Consider the following 27,143-nt stretch of genomic DNA (forward strand, 5'->3'; position numbering starts at 1 on the left):
CTTCTTGACCATCTGGACATTTGTGATGGCTTTCACACCTTATCTTTTCCTGATGCATGCATTCCTCATTCACACAAACAATCTCTTACAGAAACCTTCAAAGGTATACAGACAGCATTTTATATTCAGTAGAATACATTGTAAATCAAGCCTACAGTTTACATTGGGGCTTTAAGAAGAACAGGAGTACTTGTGGCACCTTAGAGACTAACAAATTTATTAGAGCATAAGCTTTCGTGGACTACAGCCCACTTCTTCGGAGGGCTTTAGGCCCTCAACATTGCTCTAATCTCCTTAACATAGATACACTACAAGATCCTGTCGGTTACTTTCTAAACCTTAAAACAAAGAAATATATATTTAACTAGAGTGCCTAATTTGTAATACATATAGGAAACTGTTAGGTAAAAAAGCAAGTCCTCACTCACCTCTCCAGCACCCGAGTTCGTGCGGAGTTGGTATGGGCTCACAATCTGTCAGAGACCAGACACCAATTCGTTGATCAACGGGCTCACACTATCCTTAGCTTGAAAGGCTTCAGAGTAAGTGTGGCAAGTTTATTAGGGGTGAGCATCAATATTTATACACAGAAGTAAACAAAGTGATTAACAGATCATAATGGTCATGTATAATCAAACAAGATTTTACAGGATAAAACAGGTTAAAATGTACATTCAGAAAGAGATAAGGGGAGATGGCTACTTAAGGGGAGGGGGGGTGTCATGAGTAGTTCGCAGGTCAGAGCTTTGATTAAAAGTTCAGACAGAGACATCAAGTCTGGGTTAAGTTTAAGCTCATCAAAAGTTCAGACTCAACATTCCTCCATTTGTAGCTTTGGGATAACTATTTACCAAAAGCTACACCCCATTTTAAGGAGCCAAGGGCCGCTTGGCAATTTCAGCCTGGGCCAACTCGAAGAGAGTAAGGCCCTTGGCTGAAGTAGGAAAAGAATAAACTGACCCACATGAGTCTATGAGGGAGGGGACACACTGAATACAGCAACACAGTATTATAAGGATTACTATGGCCCCAACAATACCCAACAAGAGTTTTTTAACCCACCCAAATCCAGGCAGCCAATTCCATAAGGCTCCCCACCAATCATAAGGTGGCTGGCCAGAAGAGTAGTTCTTAGCTATTTCCCTTAGATGTTTGGTACGTTGAAAAGTGTCAGAGTAGGTGTCATTTACAAAAACACAGCATTCTTCATTTATGAGGGCACAAGTTCCTCCCTGGGCTGCTAACATTATGTCTAAAGCCATTCGGTTTTGCAAAGCTAACTGGCGCAGCTGGGACATTTCCCCAGCCTGATTCTCAAATAGGGTCGCAGTTTCATTGGTTAAAGATTCTAGTAGTCCCTGTAGACGGATGACACCACCCCTCAAGCTAATGAGACCAGCCCACCGCTGCCACGACAAACCATCACGGATATTAATATCTCTGAAGGTTTCACGGATGTTACGAACGTGGGGAAAATGAGGGGGAGTGAGGGAGATGCGAGAAGGCGGTGTTAGCCATGCCAAATAACATGACCCTGCCCAATCAGGGGAGAGAAAGTAATAAGCTTTGGGCCCGCACACCCAGTATGTTCCATACAAAGCGTTTCGGGTATTCCATTTCTCAAAGTAGGAGGTAAACCACCACCCGTTGGACCACTGTTCCCCTGGTAATGCAGAGGGGTCATTGTGCGAACTGCAGAGGCACAATTTGGTAGTGGTGTTTTCAAAGGGCAGTGTAGTACTGCTTGAGCAGTTGTAGAAGGCAATCGTACGTCCCTTAGCAATTAGTTGGACACCCTTGTGATCTGAGCAGGGCTTCTTAAAAGCTGACTCTGAAGGCCTGCCCACCCATGGAAAAGTTGGATTGGGGTGAGGGATCCACATGTGGGATAAGTGGGATGCGCAAGGCTTGAAGCCAAGATTTTTACTAAAGGCGGTGCCATTAAAATACATGTTGCATTTACTTGTTCCCACAAAAGTTGACCCCTTTTCTTTAACAAAACACAGTGATCCTGTCTGATTGGTTACCCTGAGATATCTGTTAATTGGCACTCCTGTTTTGTCCCATGTAAGATTGTGTTGGACTGGATCTTTTACTCTAGCCAGTGGCATCCAAGTCATATTAGCAGTGGTCAGGGGAATGGGTGTGAAGGGGAGTCCCTGTTCTGCATTTACTGGAAATTGAGTACATACCCAGCAATTACTTCTATTTCCTAAAATACGAGTTTTAACCTCGTGGGAATATCTAATAAAAGCATTATCTTCATAAGCAGAAAATAAACTAAAAAGGCATAATAAAAAACATACAGTTGTCAGAATAAAAGGTCCTCTCATTTTTTCCGAGTCAATTTAAGTCTGATGTCTGAAAGAGGTAAGCTGGTCCACTGGTCGGAGGCAGTGTCCTCAGTGGTGGCAAGAGCTGCTGGTCCGTCACTGTGGTCCACTACGGCTGGCTTGACGTGGGAGTGGTGGATCCAGGATTTGCGTCCTTCCAGGAACACTGCAGTCTGGGTTGTTAAAAGAACCTGGTGGGGTCCAGTAAACCTCGGCTGGAGGGTGTCGCCACGAATGAACTTTTTGGCCCAGACGAAGTCCCCTGGTTGGAACGGGTGGATCTGTTCTTCCAGCGGCACGGTCTGGGAAAACTGCGAGGTTTTCCAAAGGGTACGGAGGCGAGCCTGTAGGGAGAGAAACTGGCACGCGGTCATATGATCCCCTCCCAATAGTGAAACATCAGCACGTGGTAGCGCCCCGCCTTTGAAAGGGGGGTGTCCATAGAGCAGTTCAAAGGGGGATAATCCCAATACACGGGTTGGGCGAGTACGAAGGTGAAACAGGACCAAGGGAAGTACCTGAGGCCACTTTAATCCTGTTTCCTGACAGTATTTAGCCAATGTAAACTTAAGCTCCCTATTCATACGCTCAACTTTCCCGCTAGACTGAGGGTGGTAGGGTGTATGAAAGGAGTGTGAAATGCCCAGTCCTTGTTCTAAACAGCCAAGGACATGACCAGTAAAGTGAGGTCCGCGATCTGAGTCAAGCACGAGAGGGATGCCAAAACGGGGTACAATGTCTCTAAGGAGAATCTTCGCCACTGTGGCAGCAGTACAATTAGCAGTAGGAAAAGCTTCGACCCAGGAAGTCAGAGGGCAAACCAAAACAAGGAGGTGCTTTTTCCCAAAAGCCTTTGGCATATCTGCAAAGTCAATTTGAAGATGTTGAAATGGAGCAGCAGGCGGAGGTCTTCCACCCTTAATTTTTTTAAGAGGCGGAGCAGGTCCATTACGCTGACATGTGCTGCATGCTTTCACTATTGACAGGCAGTAGGGTTGAATGCCTGGAGCATACCAAAAGCGAGCGATGGTGTCCACAAGGGCGTGCGTGCCGTAGTGACCCCCTTTATCATGGTGCCAGCGAACTGCCACAGGGTATGTGGAGCGAGGGAGGCAGGCTCGGCCATCCGGCATAAGCCAGGTCCCTTTGACCAGAGTGGCTCCGAGGCTCTCCCACGACTGTAGTTCAGCAGCGGGTACTGGTACGGGGTACGGTGGAGTAAAGGAGGAGGCTGCAATAGCCAACATGGGCATGGCTAAGGGTAAGACGGCAGCCGTCTTGGCGGAAGCGTCAGCCAGGGCATTCCCACGGGTGACGGGGCTATCATCTTTAGTATGGGCCCGGCAGTGAACTACAGCCAGGACCGAGGGTTCTTGGAGGGCGTCCAAAAGCTTGTGGATGAGGGGGAGGTGCTGAATGGGTTTACCGGCAGCTGTCTGGAAACCTCGAAACTTCCAGAGGTGGATGTGACAATGCACAACTCCAAAAGCATACTTGCTATCAGTAAAAATGGTAACGGTCTTACCAGCGGCCAACTGGCAAGCTCGGGCCAGGGCATAGAGTTCGGCGGCTTGGGCTCCCCAGTTGCCTGGCAGTGAGGCGGCCTCTTGAATGTCCCATTCAGAGGTGACTGCATAACCGGTGAAACGCTTGCCATCAACATAGAAGGAGCTTCCGTCCGAGAAGAGGATGCAATCAGGGTTGTCCAGTGGCACGTCAAACAGGTTGTCCCTTATCTGTAAGATGCTATAAACTACTTCCACACAGTCGTGCTGATCCTGGAGGACTGGCAGGTCAGGAAGCAAGGTAGCTGGATTAAGGGGCCCACACCTTTCAAAAATTAGGTTAGTGTCTTCCAAGAGTTCGGCCTCTAGCTGTTGCTGGCGATGGGCCGAAAAGACTTGGGTTGTGCCCCTACGCAGAAGGGCTGACAAGGCATGAGAGGTCCAAACTGTGGTAAAATGACCCAGGGTCAGGCTCTTTGCCTTTGTGATCAGCAGGGCAGCTGCTGCCAGAGTCCTGGTGCAGGATGGGGTTCCCTGAGCGACAGGGTCGATCTGCTGAGAGTAAAAAGCAAGCGGGAAATGGTGGGGCCCGCTCAGCTGGGTAAGGACGCCACTAGCAATTCCGCCCCTCTCGTGGACAAAAAGGTGAAAGGGTTTGCTGTAATTGGGGGGGCGGAGAGACATGGAGGAGGCCACACTGTCCTTGAGTAACTGAAAGGCTTGGATTGTGTCCGGGGACCACTGCAAAGGGTCAGGAGCAAGGTTAGCAGTGAGTCGGTGGAGCGGCTTGCTTAACTCCCCGCAGGACGGTAACCAGGGGCGACAGAAGCCAATTAATCCTAAGAAACCTCGAAGTTGTTTCTTGGTGTTTGGCAGAGGGCAGTTTTGGATAGTCTTTATGCGGACTGGGTCCATTTGTCTTCCCTCTGGGGTTAATAGGAAGCCCAGATATCGGACCTTCTGTGAGACCCACTGAATCTTGTTAGGGTCTACCTTGTGGCCTCTGGTGTGTAGGTATAATAAAAGTGCCTTACCATCGATGCGGAGGGCAGCTTCTTCGCGATTACCTAATAGGATGTCATCTACGTATAGGACTAACGTGGATCCCTGTGGACTGGTGAAGCCTTCCAAGTCGTGGCGGAGGCATTGGCTGAAAATCGTGGGGCTGTCTCTGTAGCCTTGAGGAAGTCGTTGCCAGACATAACTTTGTCCCTCCCAGGTGAAACCAAAGAGATACTGAGAGTCTGGGTGCACAGGAATGCTGAAAAAAGCTGATTTTAAGTCAATAACAGTGAACCACTCAGCATCCCAGGGGATTTGACTGATGATAGTAGCTGGATCAGGAACTACTGCATGAAGAGGGACCACATACTGATTAACAACCCGTAGATCCTGTACAAAGCGCCAACGAATAGGGTCTCCGTCCTTTTTAGGAGGCTTTTTGACAGGCAGTATAGGGGTGTTACAGGGAGTGCGCTGAGGGCGGACTAGCTTTTGTGCAATGAATCCCTCGATAATGGGGCGGATGCCCTCCCGGGCTTCCAACGACAGGGGGTATTGAGGGACTGACGGGGGGGTTAAGGAGGGCTTCACTTGAATCCTTACTGGCTCTGCTGAAAGGAGCAGGCCAACATCAGTGTCAGAAATTCCCCAGAGGGTTAAAGGCAAGTCAGTGAGGTCAGGGGAGAGAGAGGGGGGGGTTTCCCAATTACCCTGAGTTGGGGCCGAATCTCCTAACACTGTCATCAATAATCCTACCCCTTCAGGAGTGCAGGTTAAAGTAGCCTCAAGCTTACAGAGTAAATCCCGGCCCATCAAAGGGATCGGACAAGCTGGGGAAAAAAGAAAACGGTGAGAAAAACATTTATCAGCATAAATAACATTTAGAGGCAAAGTGAGTCCCAGAGACTGTGGGTTGCCCTCCACCCCAGTTGCAGTTTTAACCTCAGAGGATAGCCAGGGAGAGGGGGCATGATTTAAAAGAGAGAAAGTAGCTCCAGTATCAATGAGGAAGGAGACAGACAGTCCCTGGACTGAAAGGGTTAGACGAGGCTCTTTGCTGGGAGGGGAGAAAGTGAGGAAGGAGCCAGCTAAAGACATTAAGGAAATAAGACCATCACATTGTTTGCCTTCGCCCCCGGGGTACAGTCATTGAGGAGGCTGAGTTTGCTGCAGCTGCTGCTGTTGCCCGTAGTTGATCCAGGCCTGGGGAACGGGCTGAGCTGGTGGTGCAGGGGTGTATTTGTCCCTGGTGTAAGTATCTGCGGATGCAACCAGACCCTCTGGGCGTCCCCAGGGGCATTCACGTTTAAAGTGACCGGGCTGTCCGCACTGAAAACAATTTCCTGGTGGCTGGGGTTGCCAGGACCCTCTTCCCCGAGCACCCTGAAATCCCCTGCCACAGCCACGGCCTCTGCCTCGAACACCGCCGTGAAAAGCTAAAGCCATCAACTTATAATCTTCCTTTTTCTCTTTCTTTTTACTACTTTCCCTTTCTTTTTCCCATGCAAAATCAGCTACGTCCAACACTGAAGTGACTGACTCACCTCCCCAACCAGGGCGAAACTTTAAGAAATAATCCCTTACAGGGGGCACTGACTGATTCACAAAAAACGAAATAAGAGTAGGGTGGTCTGCTTCTCTTTCAGGATCCATCTGAGTGAACATTCGGGCCCCCTCCAATAGCCTCGACCAGAACTTTCTGGGTGGCTCATCAGATTCCTGCCGAATCTGCATGAACTTAGCCTGATTAGGCGAGCGGCGAGCCATTTCTTTGAGTCTCTCTAACAATCGCTCTCGATCTATTCGCAGCTGAGTCAGCCTTGGCTGACTCCAGTCTAGGGGATTCCAGCCAGCAGCTTGATCCCGCCTATCCATCCAAGTAATATTAACCGCATCGCTATCCCCCCATGTCCTTTCTGCCATCCACAATCTACTACGTTCCTCTCCGGTCAAAACTCTACTTAACAACTGATCTACATCCATATAAGTAGGATTATGACTTGAAAACAATCTTTCTAAAAGTTCTGTGATCTTTCGGGGATTTTCCCCAAAGGACCCTGACAACCGTCCCCATTCTTTCAAGTCCCATTCTAGCCATCCTTTATATTCCACAACATTAGTATGTTGTAACTGGCCATTATTGCCCACAAAAGGTTGGTCGTGCACCTGTAAAGGCAGTACTCTACTTTCACCTTTATCACTCACAAAAGGTTTGGCAGAGGCAGCCTCTGGGCTATTCTCAGGGGAGGGGTATGCAACCTGCTGCATCTGCTTGATCATTTGCCTAGTAATTATTCCTCCCGAGGTGTGCCCTTCCATTTCCCCCTTATCCCTCTGCAGAGATTCCGACCTGGAGTCCTGCAGATTCCCCTCTGCGCCCTGGAGAGAGTCCCCCTGCGGAGGAATAGGGGCAGGGGCAGTGGGGACCAACTGACGAGTCAAAACACGCCGTGGTTTACACCCTTCATCGAAATAACATGGAGGGGGTTCACTCTCGGGAGAATACCTGACTGCCATAATTTTTAAAGATTTCCACAGCTCTGCTGCTGTGTCCCAACAAAACCAGTAACATAACTGTCCCGGATGGTCTTTTTCGATCTGGCTCCTTACTCCTCTTAAGGCAGCCTGTTCGAAAGAGCCATACGAAGGCCACCTCATCTCCGGGTCGGCCAATACCGCGGTATACCCAGTCCAATTCCTTACACACAGTGTGTACAACTTTCTCCTAGACATTCCTGTCTGTACTGGGAGTTTCCCTTCGTTCCATAACTTATTTACAATCCCCAACGGACTCTCAAGAGGCACGCTAGTCCCTTGACCCATGGTGTCTGACAGGAGCCCTCCAACTGGCGTTTACCCTGCTGTCCAGTACACGACCCCTCAATATTGAATTGGCTGGGAGAAATCTCCCGTGGCGCCTGCCAATTCGTATATGAATGGTCTGACCACTGGACAGAGGCACCGCACCAGAAGGATATCCCGGACGAGCCCCCAAATTGTTAGGTAAAAAAGCAAGTCCTCACTCACCTCTCCAGCACCCGAGTTCGTGCGGAGTTGGTATGGGCTCACAATCTGTCAGAGACCAGACACCAATTCGTTGATCAACGGGCTCACACTATCCTTAGCTTGAAAGGCTTCAGAGTAAGTGTGGCAAGTTTATTAGGGGTGAGCATCAATATTTATACACAGAAGTAAACAAAGTGATTAACAGATCATAATGGTCATGTATAATCAAACAAGATTTTACAGGATAAAACAGGTTAAAATGTACATTCAGAAAGAGATAAGGGGAGATGGCTACTTAAGGGGAGGGGGGGTGTCATGAGTAGTTCGCAGGTCAGAGCTTTGATTAAAAGTTCAGACAGAGACATCAAGTCTGGGTTAAGTTTAAGCTCATCAAAAGTTCAGACTCAACAAAACCATAGTAGACATTATAACTTATCCTAAACCAAAAAGGTGATCATAAACAGTCATAAGGATTGTTCTGGTCTGTCATTCCTTTCTGCTATTCAAAAAGGGTAGCTGACAGGATGAAATCAAATCATACATTAATTCTCATAGTACATTATAAAATCCAGCTCCTACATATAGAGGTGAGAAATAAGAGATCTCAACCCTATTGTCCTGCTGCAGATTTGTGTACACAGAGTCAGTCCCTTACCTCTCTCTAAAAGGGCAAAGTTTCAAAATGTTCAATAAATAGAAGATTGTTGGGGGCGGAATAGATCTAGACAAGGAGAAGAAGTCTGGAGATAAATGTGAGAAGGGAGGGACAGGCAGTAGAAACAAAAGTGAAAGTGTTTGAACAGTATATTCCAGAAGTCTTGAGGTCTTTCTGAGTGTAGCCTTCATTGATTTGAGATCTACCATACCATTCTCTCACTAGAAGGGAAAACCTATAATGGCAGCAGGCCGTAAAAAAGACCCAGTTTGGGAATATTTTAATGAAGTTCCTCTACTTGTGGGTAAGACAGGCATGCGTGCAAAATGCAAATAGTGCAACAAAGAAATGCAAGGCCTGGTGATGTTCTCCTCCTAATACAGTATGGCAAGAAAATCATCCAAATATTAATGATTAACCTGTTGAATTGGAGATCACCTCCCAATGACTTCATAAATATCTGCTTCAGTTACCTTTGGTAAATAAAATAACCAAACAATCAATCATTTTCTGATATAGCTGTAAAACTAATTTGAAAAGTTTTCAAAATAAATTACTTTAAAAATGTATAGCTTGTATCTTCTAAAAATGAAATGTACATCTATCTCTGAGTTGTGGAGAATATGTATTAAGGTTATAACAACCAACAAGAATGCACTTTTATGTAGAAATCCATGATTAAATCGAGTCTTCCTGACTATTGATTTTAAATCATGATTAAAATCAGTTTGATTTTAAATCAAATCCACCCTGGTGGGTGGTATTTAGAACTGCCCTTAACAATGGTACTTTTTTCAAAGGGGAAAAGGCAAAGTACCAAGAAGGAAAAAGGGAACCAGAAAATTGAATAAACAAGTATTGCCACACTATAAAAACTTCACAGAAATTCTTTGTTGAGAAGGGTGGCATAACTTTATTTTGTTTCCACTAGTCATAAATAAGTGAGTTTGTCACGGATTCTGTGATTTTCAGTGACCACCGTGACTTCTGCAGTGGTCGGTGCGGCTGGCCCAGGGGCCACCTGCGTAGTTTGGGCAGCCCATGGACCAGCAGCACTGACCGCTGCTGTGGCAGTCTCGGGCCACCCCCCAGCAGTAGCGGGAGTTTGGGTGCGTGTGGGAGGGGGCTCAGGGCTGGGGGTTAGGGCGTGGCAGGGGGTGAGGGCTATGGGTGGCGCTTACCTTTAGGGGCTCCCCGGAAGTGGTGACATGTCCCTTCCTCAGCTCCTAGCTTCAGCCAATGGGAGCTGTAGAGCTGGCACTTGGGGTGGGGGCAGTGCACAGAGATAAGAGCTGAGGGAGGGACATATTGCAGCTTCTGGGGAACCGCGAGGAGCCAGGTAGGGAGCCTGCCAGCCCCCCTCCTCTACCCGGCACCAGCTGGATCCCCCTCTAAGTAATCCATGTACTTTTCAGTCTACTGCTATAGATGTTACAGTGCTGATTTTTTTGATATTACTGTTTATTATTTATATGGCTTCAGCGGTGTCCTGGGAGAAGTTAATATGAAGACTATTATTTGCCCCAAATAACTTTAGAATCTGAATAGACACAGGTAATGATGAGGAAAGGGATACATCAAAAAAGCAAAGTGAGAGAACTGATAGTGTGGTGAAGTTTAGCATATTTCTTGTTAATTTCACAATTTTTGTAACTCCTTATTTGTATATTCTATCAGTTTTGCTGGCTACTTTGCGGGAAGACTGGAGCATTTAGGCCTCGCTCCTTTAGAAAGAAGAGAGCTTTGAGGGGATTTGGAGGAGTGGGTTGAGGTAGCACATATTGAGTCAGGGGAGGGGATTTTATCGCATGCTGTAGCATGCAGATAATAGAGAGACTGGAAGGAAAAGTTAAGTGTGCAGCAGTTGACATTGCTGTAGGGATAAATAGGAGGATGTGGTTTAAGAGAGAGGTTACTTTTTATTCAACAATTCACATTGATTTCATTGGGATTTGTTGGTTCCCAGCATTTCTGGACCTCAGTCTACTATTTAGATGCCTAAATATGGTTTTGGGTACCTAAGTTTAAGCTTCTAATTTTGAAAATTTTGGCCTCCATATAAACAGAATTTTTGAAAGTTTTGCTGAACTTAAATGGGGAATATTTTTTACTTTTTTTTAAAAAAATGCTTGGTGAAACAATATTTTTATCTTTCGATCCTACATGGCATTTTTGCTGTCAATTGAGCTAACTCATAAGTATCTGCCTGATGTAACTCTGATACTGACCAATTCATGTTGACTATTTTAAGAATAAAATTTACTATTTTTATTAATTCATTCTCTCTCAAAATTAGGTTTATGTATTCCAACAGACACGGTGGCAGGGACTAATTCTGCAACTTTAATTGAAAAGTTGTCTTTGTATTAGGTGCTTTGGCTAATAATGCCTGTAGTGTTGGGTGTCCTGCTTGTGACAATGTCTATATTGAACCACTGAAGATCTTGATTTATCCTCCAGGTACTGAAAGCTATAATTGCACAAGGGGCAGTAGAATAAAGAAAGACATTGTGTGTTAAGACTTAGTGTAAGCATGTACTGACAGGCCACCCACTGGGACATGAATGGCAGGGATTGAATTTGTGGGAGCAGTGGCAGTTTGCAGTACTCTCCCAAGCACTGCCCACAAAATAAATGATGTCCACGTGAGATGCCACACACAGATTGTGCAGATATGCAAAATATGATCATGCCGGTCCCGTGAGCCCCTTGGGATCAATTATCTGTAGTGGGGTCCAAATATACCCATAGGCTCTGCTGGGCTTCCCCTTAGTGACACCATATTCCTGGCTAGTCGTCTTGAGCTTGGCTGTCCCTTAGTTGGGGGTTGAGGGGAGGAGGAGGGTTCAGATGCGTTGCTGGGCTTTTTGGGTTTGGCTCTTACTTGTAGATAGTTGATAAGAAAAGTTACAGAAATCCGGTAAAAATCCATGGCTGGCAAGGCTAAGGAGAACAAGAAACTTTGTAAGTATATCAGGAACAAAGGAAATCCTAACAATAGTGTAGGTCCATTAGTAGATGGAGACAGTAAAATTGTTGTTGATGATGCAGAAGCATTCAAACATATTTCTATTTGTTATTTGGAAAGAATTCTGAAGTACGAATATCACACGAGGATGATAAACTTCTCAATTCACTTTTAACTAAGGAGGATATTAAACAAGATCTAAGAGAGATAAACATTTTTAAATCAGCAGGTCAGGAACTGATCCCCAAGAGTCCTAAAAGAGCTAGCAGAGGAGATCTCTGACCCACTGATATTAACTTATAATAAATCTTGGAACTTCTAGAAGAGTGCAAGAAGGCTAATACAATGCTAATTTTCAAAAATGGCAAGCAGGATAACCTGGATAATTATAGGTCAGTTACTCTCATGTCAATGGTGAACAAAATAATTCCTAGAAAAAGCTAATACGGGATCCAGTGAACAAGGAATTAGTTTGGTGGTAATATTCATGCCAATCAATATGCCTTTATGGAAAATAAGTCATGTTAATAAACCTGTTTTCATTTTTTGATGAGATTACAAATTTGGTTAACAAAGGTAACTGCATAAATGTAATATGTAGGAACAAAGAAAGTAGGCCATACCTACATGATATGGGATTCTGAAAAAGGTCCTGGGGGATAATCAGCTGAACATGAGCTCCTAGTGTGGTGCTGTGGCCGAAAATGGTAATGCAGTCCTTGAATACATAAACAGGGAAATGTTAAGAAGGAGTAGAGAAGTTATATTACCTTTGTATTTAGCACTGATGTGATCACTACTGAAACACTGTTTCTGGTAGTTCTGGTTTCCACAGTTCTGGTTTCCACAGTTCAAGAAGGATATTGAAAAATTGGAGAGGGTTCAGAGACGGGACATGAGAAAGATTAAAGGATTAGAAAGCATGCCTTATACCTGTGGTTCAAAACCTTTCCAGACTACTGTACCCCTTTCTGGAGTGTGAAGCCTGAGACCTATCCCCATTGCCTAAGCGTGTATCTTAGGGTATGTCTACACTGGCACTTTGTCAGCAAAACTTCTGTCCGCAAACATTCTCCTCCCCCCCCCCCCCCCCCCGAATGACAAAAGTTTTACTGACACAAAGCGCCAGTGTGAACAGCGTTTTGTCAGCAGGAAAGCTGTCTCCTGCTGACAAACAGCAGCTACACTGCACGGCTTTTAGTGGCACGGAGGTAGCAGCACAGCTGGGTCGCTAAAATCTCTCTAGTGTAGCCATAGCCTCAGTTTCATGGGGCCCCCTATGACGTGCAGCCGAGGCAGTTGCCCTGCTTGCCACCCCCTAACGTTGGCCCTGCACTTGTGACCCCCACAAACTAGTCCTGCAACCTCCAGATTGAAAAACACTGATCTAGATGAATTGACTTACCCCCAGCAATACATGTACCCCAGGTTGAGAACCACTGCCTTATAGACTCAAAGGTCAATCTATTTAGTTCAACAAAGAGGAGACAAGGGGTGACTTGATCAGTATGCAAGAACCTACGTGGGGAAAAGATATTTCAGTCTAGCAAAGAAAGGTGTAATACCAGTTGCTGGAAGTTGAAGCTAGACAAATTCAGACTGGAAATAAGGCGTAAAAACAATGAGAGTAATTAACCACTGGAACAATTTACCAAGGATCATGGTGGATTCTCCATCACTGACTATTTTTAAATCCAGATGGGATGTTTTTGTAAAAGATATGAGCTCTAGGAAGTATATATATATATATTTTTAATTGGGAAGTTCTATGTCCTGTGTTATGCAGTAGGTAAGATGAGATGATCAAGGGTCCCTTTTGGCCTTAGAATTTGAGACACTATGCCAACGTTGGGAAATACTAAATGCAATTTGTTCTTAGTCTGAAAAAGACTAGAAAACATGCCATATAGTGAGAGACTCAAGGAGCTCAATCTATTTAGCTTAACAAAGAGAAGCTTAATGGGAACACAAATTTGGTGATAGAGGGCTCTTCAATCAAACAAAGATATAACAAGATCCAATGGTTGGAAGTGGAAACTAGACAAATTCAAACTAAAAATAAGGTACAATTTTAAAAAAAGGAGGGGGGGGGGGCTCATATCCTTTGGAACAAGTTACCCAGGATTGTGGTGGGTTCAGTGGATTCTTCATCCCTGGAAATCTTTAAACCTAGATTGGACATTTTTACAATGGCAACTCTACACTACAAGATTAAGTAAACTTAAGTTATATTGACGTACAGCCACTGCAGTAACTAAATCCATTCTCTTGGCAGTGTGCCTCCTCACCAGGAGCATTTCCAGCAATTTTAACTGACAGTCCGGAGCCCTATCGCCTGGGGCTGACCCTGCGTTGACCTACATACACCAACCTAAGTGCTATGCCTCTCGCAGAAGAGGAGTTAAGTCTGTGTAGTTGGCAACTTACGTTGGTGGGAGCAACATTGTAGTGTAGACGCTTACGGAGTTACGTTGACATAAGGTTCTTACATCTACCTAACTTTCTGTAGCGTACACCAGGGTAAAAGTGATGCTTGCTAGTTCAACCACAGCTATTGGACTTGAAGGAGGAATTAATTAATGAAAGACTTGTAGTCTGTCGTGTTAGAGGTCTGTCTGAATGATTACCATGGTCCTTATTTCTCAAAATCTATGAATAGATCAGAAAAGGAACCTTGGTATGTTAGTGGGAGTTATCTTTTTGAGGAGATGTGACTGATCGTTAGACCACGTGGCCATATAACTCAACAGGGATGATGTCTGTTTACAGAACGGTAAAGCTTTCTCTTTTGTTTATAAAATAAATGAAAGAACCCCTGAATTTCAACTGCTCAGCAGTCTTCTGTCGGTTGATTAATAAAACTGTTTCCCAAAATCCAAAACTGAGTTGCTGTTGCTCTAAGTGCTATTTCTAAAGGGATAACAATGATAATAAAATTGAAGCTTTCATACAAAGCCAGGTCAAGCAAATAAACTTCATACTATGAGTTGGTTGTTAGTTGCTTGGTAAAGTGCTTATTATCCCCCCTCTCCTGGTGTGGTGTGTGTGTTGGTGTTTAAATAATGTTGCTGGAAAAGTTTCCTGGAAACTTGAAATTTCATAAGAATAGTATAACTACTGTGTGTCATTTTGAAGTAAGCAACATGTAAATGACTGCATTCTTGAATGTTTGCTCACTGTTCATGTTTGTTGTATGGATACACATCACAACTTTTTTTATTTTTTTTTTTACTCTTTATAGGTCCTGCTGGGGACTTGCATCTGGCCTCAATGTGAAATTAAGGTAGAAAAACACATCTTCATATGTGTTTGCTAGTAGGATTTAGTTTATTCACTGGTCATGCCTGAAGAGTGATGTTCGTCTCTAGATGGCTAACTGCCAGGAAATATAAATGATTGTCCTAGAAGTCAAGCCTCTCTCCTATTTACTGGAGTGAAAATCACCTCCAGATATCGACGGAATATCAACTACAGAAAATGCTTCACGTTATAAGGATGCCAACCACCTAGATTCATGCGCCCTATCTGTACAATTGTTGTGGATGGTTTGCCATCTGAAAGCTCCTCAAGCTCTTATCCAGGCCCTGTATCTGTTTCTGAAATGTCTCTGCTTCATGCTTTGGGCCCAGTGCAGACCTGGCTGGGACAAGAGCTAGAGAAGTGTGGCATTGATGCCATGATATATACTCGGTATGTCCTCAGTCTTCTGCTGCATGATAGCTATGACTACGACCTGCAGGAACAGGTATTTACATATTTTAGATGTTGTCCAGTGAAAATGGATGCTTGTATCTCTTATGTATTGTGTATTATACATTGGATACAGTTTGGATGTTTTAAATGTATTTCATCATTGAAAAACCATGACAGGATCCGATTTGATTAGATGAAAAATTAAGTTTGATGTAGGTAGCTTACTGTAACAGCAGATATACTGCATTAAAGAATTTTATCACTTCCTGACTTCTATTACATTATGAAATTAGACCTTTGTAATCAACACTGGTATTTCATGAAATATAAAAATAGAACTTTGACATACATCCATTGGCTGCACTAATTTGGTGTAGAGATTTCTATAAATTGAGAGAGCCTTGCCAACACGGGTCAAATTGGGCTGGATCATGGTAATTTGTAACCCCTTTTCCTGATGGATGTAATCTTTTACTCCAGACTGTATGATGGGATCGGGGATATGTAGGGTCTAGTTTTTGTGTTTATAGGTCTGCAGATAACTTGAAACAAAAAGCTGAGGTATGAACTGCATTTAATTTAACGGGATGTTGGCTGTGTAGCCTAATAAAGAATATACAAAAAACTGGCTGTGAAATAGTTGCTCCGTTCATGACTCAAATCCACAAGAACAAGGAAATGAAAAGTTAAGCCGCCTAACACTATGTATAACTTCTGTTCCTCCACCCACAGGCGCAAAACTTACTGTCAACTGTGGGGCATCACAGACGATGCACTGCAACCTTAATTTTGCCCACAACCTTTCCTTTTCCACCCTCCATTATCCAACTACTCCTTCCTAATAATATTAGGTGTAATGGTGTGTTGGTTGTGGTGGGTATGGGGAGAGAGAAGAGAGGTGGCTTGGTAAATGGTGTGATAGAAAGCTGGCATCCACGAGGCAGGGATTAGGTTGTGGTGTGTGGTTCATGCTATAAGGTAGTTGTGATGATGGTAAGGGATGTGCTTCTGGGTGGAAAAGTATGAGGTATTATCAGATGGCTTAACTTGTCATATCCATGGGGGTGGTTTTGAGTTTAGTAGGTACAGTGTGTGATAGCAAGTCTAAAAATCAAAATGAAAGTTTTTTATGTATTTCCCACTGGTGGGGTTTTTTGTTCGTTTGTATTTTTTAAGCTTAAGCAGGTGCAGGGATTTGGACCTGTGGAGGGAGTCTAAAGACAGCCCCTGCCAAAGATTTTATGCACAAGGAGCTGCTGCTGCACATAAGGTCTTGTGTCTTTGCTTTAAAACCTTTTCTGTTATGCACAGTACACTTGCACATAATATGCATATCTCTTGGTGCATAAATTCTTGCTTATGAATTATAGCAGCCAAAAATGACCTGAAATTCAGTTAATACCCTTCCTTCCCCCCCCCCCCAAAAAAAAAAAAAAAAAAACCCAACCAAACAAAAAAGCTCTGTGTATTGAACCAGTTCTGCTCAGGATACATTGTCTGAGTGCCAAGGAAATAGTTCAACCAGAATCCAATTTCTAACCAACAAAAGCTGCACAGAAAATTCAAAGGGCCTAAAATTTAACACTCTGAAATCTCACAGGAGACTGCCACCTACTGTTAGAGGAAAATACAGATTTATGCCCCATTTTAAGCCCACTTTGAAACACAAGCCTAACTATACAGTTGCTACCAGGCACCTCCATAATGATGATGAAGTGTCAAAATTATTCATTATTTATCAGAGCTTGCAAAAAGCAGGATAATCGTAATTTGAAGATCTGTACAACTTACTGTGAATGATTTTTCATTTTGGTGCCTCAACTAGGTACAGCTTGGGTTGTGAGCAGAGCTTGGAAGAATGCTGCCACTTTTTAAATCCTCAACCTGTGCCCCCTAATCTAACACTAGGATCTAATGAACCACAGGGGAGGAATAGAGCACAGGAGCCATCTGAATGCTCTCAGGTTATCTGGAGTGGCTCACAAATGGGTGCCAACCTCAAAATTAGGTTACAAATCAGGGCACAAACCCCAAACTGGTTGTGTTATACTTGGATTTCACCAACCAAGTGTCAAGTGTGAACTCCTCTTGCACTATAACAGCCTTAACAAGGAGTTGCAGACAGTCCCCTTGGAAACTCTGGTCTATCTTACCACCCAGGCAAGCCTGTCTTTGTAATAGATGGTCCCTTACACCAAAAATCACAATATTCAGGTTTCTCCCAGCCTCAAAGGATCAGTCACTTACACCACGTGAATTGTAGCTTGTCTTTGGTGAGAGAGCTAATTCTTGCAGCCAATTGTCAGGGGGTCCATTCACTTTGTGGCACCTCCTCCTGGCCATCCTGGGGATTAGCTTTGCTAGGTGCTATGCCCCCCTCTGGTGGTTCCTCTCCTGTCGTCCTCTTGCTCCAGGAACCGCAGTCTCCCCTTCGTGAATTGGCCCTCCAGCCAGGTCACTATCTGTGTTTTCCCCCTTTCAGCTATCAAATTCCTGCTTGGCAAATGGACTCAGGCAGTGTTTCTGCTCATTGCCTCCGCAGTGTCACTTTGTCAGCAGCTGGTACGGGGACCACAGCCCACCCTCTACTTCAGGTCCTGGCTCAGGGGCCTCTCATGAGCAGGCAAGGTTTGACCTACCCCAGACCTCACTGCTTTTCCCTTGAGCCTTTTCCTACCTTCCTGGCTCTCCCTCTTCTCTGGGTTTCCCAGCCCAAACACCCCCTCCCAGGTTACTTGCTCTAGCCCCAGACACACCTCCTTTCTCCCACAAAGTGAGACTTCAGCAGATCGAGGGACGTGATCGTTCCCCTTTATTCGACATTGGTGAGGCCTCATCTGGAATACTGTGTCCAGTTTTGGGCCCCACACTACAAGAAGGATGTGGAAAAATTGGAAAGAGTCCAGCGGAGGGCAACAAAAATGATTAGGGGTCTGGAGCACATGACTTATGAGGAGAGGCTGAGGGAACTGGGATTGTTTAGTCTCCAGAAGAGAAGAATGAGGGGGGATTTGATAGCAGCCTTCAACTACCTGAAGGGGGGTTCCAAAGAGGATGGAGCTCGGCTGTTCTCAGTGGTGGCAGACGACAGAACAAGGAGCAATGGTCTCAAGTTGCAGTGGGGGAGGTCCAGGTTGGATATCAGGAAAAACTATTTCACTAGGAGGGTGGTGAAACACTGGAATGCGTTACCTAGGGAGGTGGTGGAGTCTCCTTCCTTGGACGTTTTTAAGGCCCGGCTTGACAAAGCCCTGGCTGGGATGATTTAGCTGGGAATTGGTCCTGCTTTGAGCAGGGGGTTGGACTAGATAACCTCTTGAGGTCCCTTCCAACTCTGATATTCTATGATTCTATGATTCTGCTCTCAGCTCCTGGGCTTTATACAGGCCTGACTGTTCCTGCCCAGCTGAGCCTGCTTCCAGTCAATCCCTGCTCCCTGGCTTCTGCTGCAGGTGCAGCCTGGGTAGTTAATTGGGCCTAATTTACCCTCTCAGGGTCAGTGTGTGGGGATCCATCACACTAATCCTATGTTAACCTAACTAAAGCTTTATTAACTAGGGGGGGGAAATGAGTTATTTACGAGGTAAACATACACAAATGAGCTAGTCTTAAGTTTCAAAAGGTTAATAGAAGCTGGTGTAATGTGCAAGCTTTATATGTCTTTAGGTGTAATCCAAGTTAAGCAGTATGGGGATCTCTTGCTTAGGCTTAGAAATAGTGCCCACTCCAAATTCCAAGCAGCATAGTGATCCAGTTCCTTCTGGTCAGGGATTTTATTCACTTCCACAAATCCTCATCCAATCACACTTTGAACGCTGGGGGAAGTCCCAACTTCATTGGTGCGGAAGGAGCAATCAACAAAGTCTTTGTCTGGTGTATACAGGCCTTTTATTGGGCAGGAGATGGCACCTTTTGTGGTAAACTAGCATTTCACACTTGGTAATGCTTCTCTCCTGAGTGTATGGGGTTTAGGGTGACCAGATGTCCCGATATTTGGGGCTTAGTGTTATATAGGTGCCTATAAACCCTCCTCCAACCCCCCACCAAAGAGAGGGTAGCTAAAATCCGCCTTGCCCAGCACACCAACTAGTTAACATCTGTATAATCTACTTGTGAATATATCTCAAGTGGACAAAGCTTGAAAGAGTACAACTCCTTCCACTTTGATCCTTATAAGGAGCCTTTGTGATGCTTCTGCCCTCTATCCCACACAACCTTTTCTTAAATTGGATAAGCATCTGTTTTCCTTCAAGTGATTGTGCACATATACATTCCACTGTAAGTTTTGTGTGCCTATTATTCCTGGGGGAATTCTGCGCCAAAAAAAAAAAAAATTTTGTGCACAATATTTTAAAATTCTGTGTATTTTATTTGTCAAAACAGCACAATATAATCAGACCAGTTTCAATTCTTTTTGGTTATTTATTTCAAAATACCAGTCAGCAAGTATGTCTGTAACAATTCAGACAATACAAAAGATTCAAGAAATGTTTTTTGACATAGATTCCTTACTAGGCATACTAATACAGAACTGAGTAATAATTCATTTAAACTACAATACAGAACCTCAGAAGCAGTGTTAAGGCTTGGGGGAGTTAGGGGTAATGGAGAAGTTGAGGGAGAGGGAAGTAAATTGCTGGGAAGGAACCTAGGTGTGAACTTGGATGGTTGTTGGGGATGGGTGGGAAAAGTATGGAACGGGGTTTTTTTTGGGGGGGGGGAGGTGGCGGGGAGGGATTGTTAGGGAGCTTCCCCCATGCAGACCCTGGCTGACCCCTAGCTTCTCCCATTCAGTCAGGCACATCTGCCCCATCCCCATGTGTTCCTGCACCCCATGTGTCCTTGCACCCCCGTCCACATGTGTCCCTCCACCCCCTCCCCCTTTCCCTATGTGGCCCTGCACCCTCTCCCCTGTCCCTTTGTGGTTCTGTATCCCCTCCCTGTCCCCATCTGTCTATGCCCCCACCCAGACACTTCCCATCCCTATGTAGATCTGCACCCCTCCCCCATCATCATGTGGCCCTGTACCTCCGGCCCACTGTGGCCCTGTGCCTCCACTCCCATTCAGTGCCTGCCCCAGTGTATCCTCCCTCACTAACCCTTATGAGCTACTGTCTGACCTCCCCAGCACCCCACGCTGTCTGTCTCCCCATAGCCCCAGTCTCCTGACCTGACCTGCTGTGAAGAAGGCAGGCTCTGTCTCTTCCCTGTAACAGTACAGACAACAAAAATGATTCAGGAACTGGCTTTTGACATATAGATTCCTTATTTGGCATATTAATACAGAACTTTGACTAATAACTCATTTAAACTACAATACGGAAACATATTTCTCGCATGCCTCAGAAGCAGTGAGTCGGGAGGAATGGAGGGAGAGGGAAGTAATTGCTGGGAAGGAGTCTGGGAATGAATCTGGGGGGCAGTTTGTTATGGGTGGGAGAAGTAAGGAACAGTTTTGATTTTTGGGAGGGCAGGGGAGTAAGGATTGTTAGAGAATTGGGGTGCCTCCTCCATGCAGACCCTGGCTGACCCCTCTCCCATTCAGTCAGGCACCTGTGCTCCTGTCCCCATGTGTCCCTGCACCCCCGCTCCCATTCAGTCCCTGGTTGAATGTCACATCACTAGCTCCTATACCTCAGCCCCAGTCTGTCCCTCGCTGCAGCAGCCCCATGTGCCTCACTCTGTCCGTCTCCCGATATTCCATGCTGCCTCCACCTGGCCCTGTGGGCAGGGTGCTGTGAGGAAGGCAGCTTCTGCCCTCTCCCTCTCCACAGCTGGCTGCCCTCTTTTCTAGCACCACATCCGCCCCTGGTGGGTGAAAGGTGTAATTGCAGCATGACCCCTCTCATGGCTTCCCAGAACAATCAATTATTCTGCAGGGGAGGAAAAATCTGTGGGGGACATTAATTGTGCGCTTGCACAGTGGTGCAGAATTCCCCCAGGATCATCTCTTCATGCTCTCAGGAGAAGGCATAAAAGGGACATGGTCACCACCTCCCTTTAAGGCTTTGTCTACACTAGCGCTTTTGTTGGCAATTTTTTGTCGGTGAGAGTTGTGAAAAAACCACACCCCTGCCTGACATAAGTTTCACCAACAAAAGCGCCGGTATGGACAGTGCTATGTCAGCTGGAGTGGGTCTCTGGCTGACATACAACTGCCGCTTATTAGGGCTGGTTTAATTATGCTGGCGAGAGAGCTCTCTTCCACTGGCATAGAGACGCTACGCAGGAAGCCTTAAGGTGTGAAGTGTAGATGTAGCCTAAGTTCCTTCTCACCCACTGAGATACAAGTTGTATTTGCTTCGATAAGCAATTTTCAGAACTTTGAGCATAGTTATTGTTTTAGTTTTAGTAGTTACCTGGAGGATTTATTATGAAGAAATCCCTGGGAATTAAGTAGTGTGCCATGTGCAGGGCCATTTTTCCTGTCACAGATAGATACAAGAGATGCTTGATTTGTCTGGGTGAGGGCCATGTGAGGGACAAACCTCTTTCCCCACGAGGACTAAAAAAGAGGGACTTTCATCTTGAACTTCACCTTTGAAAGAGGTGATGCATCCTGAGTCAAGCCCCCACCATGATGCAGGGGACTCAGGATCAACCAGGAGTCCCCCTACAACTACTTCTGACTCGAAGCACAAGTCTGGTGACAAATGTCACACTTTCTCTTCACTGTCAGGCTCACTGAATCGCTCTATGCATTCTGATGCTGACAAAAGCAAGAAGTCTTGGACTTTATGCAGAAAATCTGGTAAGCCCTCAGGTGCCAATGTAAGGTTCACAAATTCAAACACTCGTCAGTCCTTTCTGAGGCAGCACTGTCAATTCCAGCTCTTCACCCGGGCCGGTCCCTCTTTCGCTCCACCCGTACTGTTGGTACACTTACCTGAAGTGCCTTCCATTCAATGAGCCTACTTGTCCTCAAGGATCTCTTTTGCTGTTCCTGACTGGACTCTCCTTTTATGCAACCAATGACGGAGTCCTCAGCTCCATTGATGCAGCCACTCCAGTCCATTTCAACTCTGTTAGAGTTTGCCAGCCTTCTGTGCACCCTCACTCTCACTTTCTTTGGAGCTTAATGTGTTTCCCATAGCCAGACTACCTAGAACCCAAATGGTAACTGTTGCTCCCTATTCTAAGGAGGCTTATATTTCTTCTCCTGACTCTGAAAGTGAGGAATTTGTCTTGCCATTGCGATTGTTTAGATCATCTTACAGATCTTTGAACACTGAGATCTAAAGGTCAGGACTGGCTATTTTATAGGGAAGTCCTGGCATGGGGTCCCCGTCATAGATGGCTCAACCTATGCAGTAGCCTCTCTGACCTTAGTGGTATTGGGCTGCTCCAAGAGACTGTAGACCTCCATCATGGTCATGCTCATGCTCTAGGAGGAAGTATCCTACTCCCCTGCGACTGGAAACCTCTACTTGACATCCTATTACCATCCCTCAACCCTCTGGACCCCATGGAGGAGGGAGAATTAATGGAGGAAACCTTACCTTCCTCATCATCTTTCTTCATCTTCACCATGTGTAGCTGTAACTCCAGAGTCCTTTTCTCCCGAGAGGACTTCATAGGTTTTCAGATTCTCATGAGGAGTGTGGCCACTTCTCTAGAGGTGCAGGTGGAACTTGTGCACAAGAATCTGCACATTCTCCTAGATATTTTCCATATGTGCACCACGATCACGAAGGCAAATTCTTGTGAAGAAAGAAAGCTGGTTGGCGCGCATTCAATTCTATCAAGGATGTTCTCCAAGGAAAAATCAACAAGGCAACACATGCCAACCTTTTCAACTCAATAGTACTGCCGGCAATGTGGTACGGCTGCAAAAATGGGCGCTGACGAAGATCGTTTGTCACAGAGAGGACGATGGAAAGAAGAATTCTGGAGATTTCAATCTGTGACCGAGTCCCCAATGAAGTGATGAGACAGCAGAGTGGAAATCAGTGGACTGCAGCTGTTACTGAGTGGTATCCATGGGAACTGAAACAACCACTCGGCCAACCCCCAAAGAGATGGGAAGATTTTATCATGAAAAGGCATGGTTGCACAGGGAGAAGGAAGGCCAGGATAAGAGAGGAATGGAAGACGTTATGATTGGTGCAATCTAGATGAGGGCTGAAGGACCAATTGATCAAGCTCCTGCCTCAGGAAGGACTCGGCTTCCCATCAATGAAGCCACTGAAAACTCTCCTGCACACACTAACCTCTGTACCTCCTACAGCCAAGCATGTGGGCTGTTCATTCTTCGGTGGTCACAGCTTCTAATGAGCAGTCCCATCAATCCCACCATAAGGCCACTCTTCTGGATAAGGAATTTAAAAGGCTGGATTCCTACAGCTGAAAGGTTTATTCCACTGCTACTCTTCAAATGATTAACTAATTATCAGCCTCTTGTGTCAAAATATAGTTTTATTTAATTTCTCTGCAGTTTTTAAATTTGCTGACAAGTTGCCAGAGGCATATAAGGAATAGTTTTTAGCTTTGGTTTCCGAGGGATATTTTACAGCTCGTACATCCCTTTGGGTAGTAACAGACACCCCTGTTATACAGCCTTGTGTTCCATAGTCACTGCAATCTTCATGCAGAACACAATAGAAAACTTAAATTTTGAGATCCCAAACTATATTCTACTAAAACAGATGACACTTGGACTCTCCTGCAATAATTCGTTTGTTAAGAGTTTATGCGCCAGTTACAAAGAGGAAACTGTTTAGGCCACAAACTTATTCCAGACCTCCTCCAGACTTACCCTGCTATCTTCACTGTGCTGCATGGATTGGAGATGCTCTACGGTTGACTTACCTTACTCTTCTCGGGGAGCTTGAGTACCGTAGTTGTTCGGACAGCGCTCTGCTGTTGATTTAGCGAGTCTTCACTAGACTTGCTAAATCAACACCCCCGCATTGATTGCAGCATTGTCGATCTCCCTGGTAGTGAAGACAAGCCCTTAGAGAAGGTCTTCCCTTCCCATTCCCAATACACCTTCTCCCTGTATTTTCGGGGACCCTTCTCACAAGGTGGTGTTTCTTCAGGAAGTTCAGTCTCTTCTAGAATTGGGAACAATAGAAGTTCCTCACCAAAACAGGAAAAGGCTTTTATTCCTGGTACTTTCTGATCCCAAAGAAATCTTATGGTGTCTGGTCCATTCTAGATCCATGAAAGCTGAACTATTTCATCAAGACAATCAAGTTCAGGATGGTCACCCTCGCTTCCGTTATCCCTTCCCTGGAGATTGGTATGCTGCCCTTGCCTTACAGGACTCATACTTCCATGTGGTGATACCCCCTTGCCCCTTTCTAGAAGAGGAAAAATTACTTACAGGAATCTTTGTGTGTCTTAAATGTCTGGGGATTTTTTTCTATAGGAGGTGTGATATGTTCTTGGTTTGCCATCTGGGCAACCTCTTTTATATGGATTCCTAAGTTGGAATCTAAGGAAAAAATGTGCATATGTTTTGTGCATTTAGGAGGTAATGGGTATGATTACTTTTTGCTCTTGATAGAAATTGACCCTGAGTTGCTTGTGGCTGGAGCATGCTCTGTTGAGCAGTGCCTTTGAGCCACCTACAGGTGTTTTTAGTGGGCCAAGAATCCAAAACCATGGGAGTTCTCCAAGTGACTTGTACTGGAGGCATGAGGCCCAGAGTGAGAATCCTTCCAGATCTTGCCTGTGACTCCGTTTCTTTGAAGATAAGGAATGTTTCCTTCTGGGCTGAGATAAGCATAGAAAATGTCATCCTAGAAGGACACCATCTTTGAAGTTTCATTAGTAACTCTAAAAGCAATATTGACTAAGATCATCTTGACCTGTGGCATTCACTATCTGTGAACATCCTTTGATAGTTCAATATGTATGTACAGTGAGATAACTAATTAGTACAATCTTTATCTGTACTTAAATGCAGAGGGGTGAGTTATGGTTTCCATGGGATCCGTTGCTCTGAATTTCCTTTTGACATATTTATTTTATTAATTTAAATTCTCAACCATAGCACTGCATTGATGTAGTTTCTCCATTACATTAATATGTTTACCAAGCTGTTAAGTCCGGTTCTGTTCTTTTGAGTTCTGCTATGGAGGCAGAATCCAATCTGTTTGCTATACCTGAGTAAATGACTATTCACCCAACAGTTCTGTAAAATTTCTGCCTTTATTTAGCAGGAGAGTCAATTTACTCTCTCAATATTAGTTTTTGTAACACTTGGTTAGTTTTACTAGTCATATAACTTCATACTGGAAAGATCAAGACAAGCGGAATTTGTTTTGTTTCACCGGATAAATAGTGTGAATTATGGATTTATAATACCTTGCAGGAATTCTGCTGCAAGTCAGTGAGAACAGAGTCATTGTGACTTGTGCAGCTTCCAGATACATGAGATGTAACTATAATCTACATAATTCAAAATGTTTGTTTGAACTATATAGACAAAGAACCTTAAAACAAACATAAACTCATTCCTTTACATAGGCCCAACACAAGGTGCCACTTTCTGCTCTGTTCCTCAAAATGGATATCTGTAGCTGCTGACTCATCTTCCCTCCCTCCTCCTCCTTCCCTCTTTGTTAACCACTGCCAGACTCGTTTTTTTGTCTCTTGCTCCAGCAAATCATTAGTGCTGCTGGAAGGTTTTGCTACTCTTATACCCTTGATTTGGCAGAGTCTTGCAACTTAAAAAACTGTCACACCCATTAATTAGAAACCTTTATTTATATGGATTGCAAGGGGTTTAACACTATATCTGTATGTTGGTTTATTGAGGATTGAATTTTTTTTAAGTACTCCAAAGCATCGGAATTGCTGGAACATAAAGAATTACAAGGTTTTGGCAGACCTGTTAAGAGTGATAAAGTATATGAATTATAAGATTGGCTATGGTAACACTAAGTTGTCCCATTTTTAAGACCTTGCTTCTGTACCTTCCACAAAACTTGGCACATTCAACATTTTATACAAAGTTAAATTTCCCACTGTAAAGTTGTCCAGTTACTAAGAGGTTTCTGGTGGTTAAAATGGGACATTGGAAAGTGGAAATTGGGCTGCCTAATTCAGATACACAAGTCCTGATTTTCAGAGGTGCTGACTGCTACAGCTCCCATTGGCTTCAGTATTGGGTGTATGGGGCACCTCTTGAAAATTGAAGGTTAGATTTCTAAAATTGGGTACCCAAAAAATCGAGGCTAACATGAAAATTTGGGCTTTATCATTGCTGTATTTCTGTGTGTTTTTTTTTTCCCCTCGTCCATCTGTAAAATGGGAATAATACGTGACTTTGTAAAGTGCTCTGAGATCTTCTAATGAATGGTACTATGAAAGTGCAAAGTTATATAAACTCTAATTTCAAAGTAACCGTTATTATGAAGTGCTATTTCTTCAGCTCTGTATAAATGAGTCATGCTGTTATGAATACTTAGTTTAAAAACTAGAGTAAAGGTAGTCTCATGGTGTACTTACTGAGGACCAAATCAGGGAGGGTAGCGTGGAATGCAAGTGCTTGCTAAGACAGCAGTGGGAGGCAGTGTTGCTGTCCCTTGGTGAAAGTGAGCAGGAGAGAGACTTGGCCATAGAGAGACAACAGAAGAATAAACACCGCTTTGCGCTTTCTTGATCAGTTAAGAATAGCCATCTTGTACCCACTGGTTAGTGAACATAAGAATGACCATAGTGGGTCAGGTAAATGGTTCATCAGTCCAGTATCCTGTCTTCTGACAGTAGCCGGTGTCATCTGCTTCTGAGGGAAGGAACTGAACAGGGCAATTTATCGAGTCATCCAGTCCTAGCTTCTAGCAGTCAGAGTTTATGGATCCCCAAAAAGCATGAAGTTGTATCTTTGACAGTCTTGGCTAATAGTCATTGATGGACCTATCCTCCATGAACTTAACTAATCCCTTTTCAAACCCAATTATACTTTTGGCCGGCACATCATCTCCTGGCAATGAGTTCTACAGGTTGACTGTGCGTTTGTGAGAAGTACTTTT

General features: G+C 44.7%; 1 protein-coding gene across 7 annotated transcripts in view; it reads left to right on the forward strand.

Moving 5' to 3' along the window:
* The window catches only part of KIAA0232 (KIAA0232 ortholog), a 112,201-nt gene that overhangs the window by 18,665 nt on the left and 66,393 nt on the right, over positions 1–27,143 (forward strand). For 2 of the 7 annotated variants that reach the window (XM_065597093.1, XM_065597094.1), the window contains exons 2-3: positions 14,711–15,214; positions 16,339–16,432. The exons of 2 other annotated variants lie outside the window; for them this stretch is intronic. In XM_065597093.1, the coding sequence (XP_065453165.1) occupies positions 15,162–15,214; positions 16,339–16,432 (147 nt within the window). In that variant the 5' untranslated portion in view covers positions 14,711–15,161. The remainder of the gene's footprint in view (positions 1–14,710; positions 15,215–16,338; positions 16,433–27,143) is intronic. 3 more of the 7 variants (XM_008170188.4, XM_005300282.5, XM_065597091.1) reach the window with 2 other exon arrangements.

This window comes from Chrysemys picta, chromosome 5 (genome assembly GCF_011386835.1).
Source record: "Chrysemys picta bellii isolate R12L10 chromosome 5, ASM1138683v2, whole genome shotgun sequence".
NCBI lineage: Eukaryota > Metazoa > Chordata > Testudines > Emydidae > Chrysemys > Chrysemys picta.